This window comes from Brassica oleracea, unplaced genomic scaffold (assembly GCF_000695525.1).
Source record: "Brassica oleracea var. oleracea cultivar TO1000 unplaced genomic scaffold, BOL UnpScaffold00285, whole genome shotgun sequence".
Classification (NCBI taxonomy): Eukaryota; Viridiplantae; Streptophyta; class Magnoliopsida; order Brassicales; family Brassicaceae; genus Brassica; species Brassica oleracea.
The window spans coordinates 418,347-421,579 of NW_013617415.1; the positions used below are offsets into that span (position 1 = coordinate 418,347).

General features: G+C 35.4%; 1 protein-coding gene across 1 annotated transcript; it reads right to left on the reverse strand.

Annotated features, from left to right (window-relative positions):
• Positions 1–269: 269 nt before the first annotated feature.
• On the reverse strand, positions 270–2,129 carry LOC106319583 (B3 domain-containing transcription factor FUS3). Its single transcript, XM_013757955.1, has 6 exons — positions 1,878–2,129; positions 1,550–1,639; positions 1,376–1,476; positions 902–948; positions 708–784; positions 270–629 (listed from the first exon to the last, which is right to left on the reverse strand). The coding sequence occupies exons 1-6, from the start codon at positions 2,127–2,129 to the stop codon at positions 270–272; spliced, it is 927 nt and encodes a 308-aa protein (XP_013613409.1).
• Positions 2,130–3,233: the final 1,104 nt, after the last annotated feature.

Consider the following 3,233-nt stretch of genomic DNA (forward strand, 5'->3'; position numbering starts at 1 on the left):
TTGCTTTTACAAAAAGAAACAACAAATTTCCCAAAATGAAAACTGTGTTTTGCTTTTCATATCGGGCAAGGATTAATAACTTAAAGCCGCGACACATGGACATAGTTACATTATTCATCAAGTACAAAACACTTCCACGGCTCCTATGCTCGTCATACTGTAATATAAAACACCTTTTTGTTCACTGCATTTTTATATATATCTTGTAAAAGAAAAAGTTGATCACCATCAAGAATATTCATCATGAGCCCATAGCTCGATCCGATTTTCTAGAAGTCATCGAGAGAGATATTCTCGACTGAGCCAAAACCCTCGAAAGATCCAACCTTGGAGTAATAATTATTAGTTCTCATCGTGAGTCCACCCAAAAAGTCGAGAGGCGTATCGTTGGAGGTTAGAGCCGTCGTGTCGTAGACGAAAGACGCGGTAGTGGCTGTGGCGGTGACGTCGTCGATGATGGGATAATAGTAAGAACATTTTCCGTTGTCGCTGTTGTAATGATGATTATAATCTTGGATGAGAAGATCGTTAACCACAGTGTTTTCAATCTTTGTTAAGTCTGTGTAAACGTCGTCTTCTTCAATCTTTGTTAAGTTTTCTTCTTCTGATGCCTTTCTTGCTTGTATCACCTGAATTGAATATATAAATAAATAAATTTGAGTGTATACATGACAAAAGATTTTGGATTTTGGTGACGTGTTACGTACGTAATTGTTAGGGTAGAGGTTTTGGTACACCATGATGAAGTCACCTTGCTGTAAACCATGAGCATTCACAAAGTCCCCTGGAAATAAAACCCAGCTCAAATTGAGTATTTTAACAATGATTTAGTCGTTGATTCATGATACAGTTAGAAAGAGAATTACATCTGATTATTATTCAGGGTTACAAGTAAGTGTACCTGTGTTTTCTAGCACGTACATTCTGCTATTGTTATTTGGCCAGTACCTAAAGATCACAACATTAGGCCAAGACTCAAGATCCAATTGTTAAGATCTTATTAAGGTCGGTCCTTAAATAAGTGATAATATATTATATATGCCATCACAGGGACAATTTGAAAGCTCATATAGAGTGAATTAGTGATAGTAGTAGTTAGAGACTATGGAGACTTGAATAGATAACAAATTAAAGATATTAGGAGAAACATGGATAAGTAATCATTTGTTTTTTCATACCAAAAAACATGGATAAGTGAATATACTACCCAAACTAGCGATCAACCAAGTATATCAATAGATATCAAAACTAAAACCAATTTGTAACTTATGAAATTGAATAGTTGATTCGATTATACAATGACATTATGACATATCACTAATTAATTAGGTAATTAATTAAATTATGAAGGTATTATGAAATTATAAGTACATACCTGTACTTGAAGGTCCAAACGTGAAGACCATCCAAATCTTCCATTTTTATAGGTATCCCTTCCTTGGATTCCAAGGCCGGCAAGTGAGCCTCCGCAGCTTTCTGCATCAACCATCATCATCATCATCATCTTCAATATATAATCTATCATGATCATACAAATCAGAGATGGTACCTTGGGGAGTATCATTCGGCGGAGGGAACTGACGTCACTGTTCTTCAGTTCCTTTTGGAAGAGAAATCTTAGCCTTCTTGTGTCTATTTTCTGACATCATTATTATTTTTTACATCATAACATACATGATACATTGAATCTATTTTAGAATCAGTCAAATGGAAATATACATAGATCATATACACAATATTAAATATTTTCACTTGGATCCACACAGATATAAAGAGAATCATTAAAGGCTTAATTTATTTTTAAAACTAATAAATAATAAATAATATCGAGGGGAAAAATAAAACTCAAAAAACAAGAGAGAGGAGGAGGGACTTACACGTGCGGGAAGAGGAGTTGGCACGTGGGAGGAAGAAGGAGGCAAAGTAGGAAAAGAGAGAAGGTTAAAGGAAGAAGAAGATCGTCTCTGTCTGGGCATCCTTCTCCTCTTCCAGTTAACACCCAGAAGAGGCACAGACGCCGATAACCCATGAACATGGCCAGACCCGGATCCAAACCCTGGACGATGATGGACACTTGCCATTAAAGCAGATGCTTTGGTTTCCACATCATGAACTTCATCCATCATCATCTTTAACTCAATTGGTTGCCTAGTAAAAAGGAAGTGTGGAAACAGTGTGTGAAGGAAAAAAGAACAAATGGTGGATGGCTTTGGGTTTCAGTGATAGAGATAGAGAGAAGAGAGAAGAGAGAAGAGAGAGAGACTTTTTGTGTGTGTTGTGCAGATCAAAACAGTGGCTTATAATGGACGCTGGGCAATCAGAGATTTGGTTTGTCTAAACAAGAAGCTTTTGTTTTGTTTTTTTTTCTTTGAACTACTATTTATGGTAAGGGGTGACATTTGTATAACTCACATTCATGATCTAGGGTTTTGGAGGAGGGGATTTAAAAGGATTGTGAAAAAGATTATGATGATATAGCAAAGTTCGAAGCGAGATCTTGTGACACTAAATGAACGTTGATTATAGTAAAACTCAACCAGAGTTTCAAGAGAGGTTAAGTTAAAAAATGGAACCAAGAAGGAGGAGACGAGTGGAAGGTGAATGTTGAACAGGTGTTGCAAAAGTTCTGTTCATCCCTCTTTTCCATAATTCAATGGCGTCTTCTTTCTCCCCTTCTCTCTCCTCTTCTTCTTTCTCTCTCTAGAACTGAAATTATAGTTTAAGTCAACATTGTAATTACTCTCATGACTTAGTGGTCAACATGTGATTTGTTAATTTACTTATATTTGTATGTGTATACAATCTATTTCAGAAAATAAAAATGTGAGCAAGTATATATATACAAAGACAAACAATACAGGTGGTTGTGACTTTGGTTGCTTCGGAAGAGAGGATCATATTTGCTTACTTGATCACATTATACCAATTCGGACCAAATTTGATTCTTAATTTACAAGCAATTCTGGAGAAATACAAGCACGTATATATTTACAAATACAAGAGAAATGTAAATATACTAATCAAATTAATATATCCGATATTAATTAGACTATTTATTTAAATACATATGCCTGTAAGATTTTTTGTGGGTTTTTTTTTACTGCATACAGATATTCTGTGAGGTAGTAGTGTGAGTAGGTGAGAGAAGAAGTACGTATTTTGTGTTCTAATCAGAAGAAAATGCATGGACAAGTGGCAACCATGCACGCCCGTCCTTTAAGTTTAATAACAGA

Excerpts from the sequence above, each read along its gene's own strand:
- LOC106319583 (XM_013757955.1), bottom strand. The coding sequence starts at position 2,129 with ATGATGATGGATGAAGTTCATGATGTGGAAACCAAAGCATCTGCTTTA. Across the intron at positions 1,640-1,877 it reads CAACTCCTCTTCCCGCACGT|AAAATAGACACAAGAAGGCT; the intron begins GTAAGTCCCTCC and ends TAATGATGTCAG. Across the intron at positions 630-707 it reads ACCTCTACCCTAACAATTAC|GTGATACAAGCAAGAAAGGC; the intron begins GTACGTAACACG and ends TATTCAATTCAG.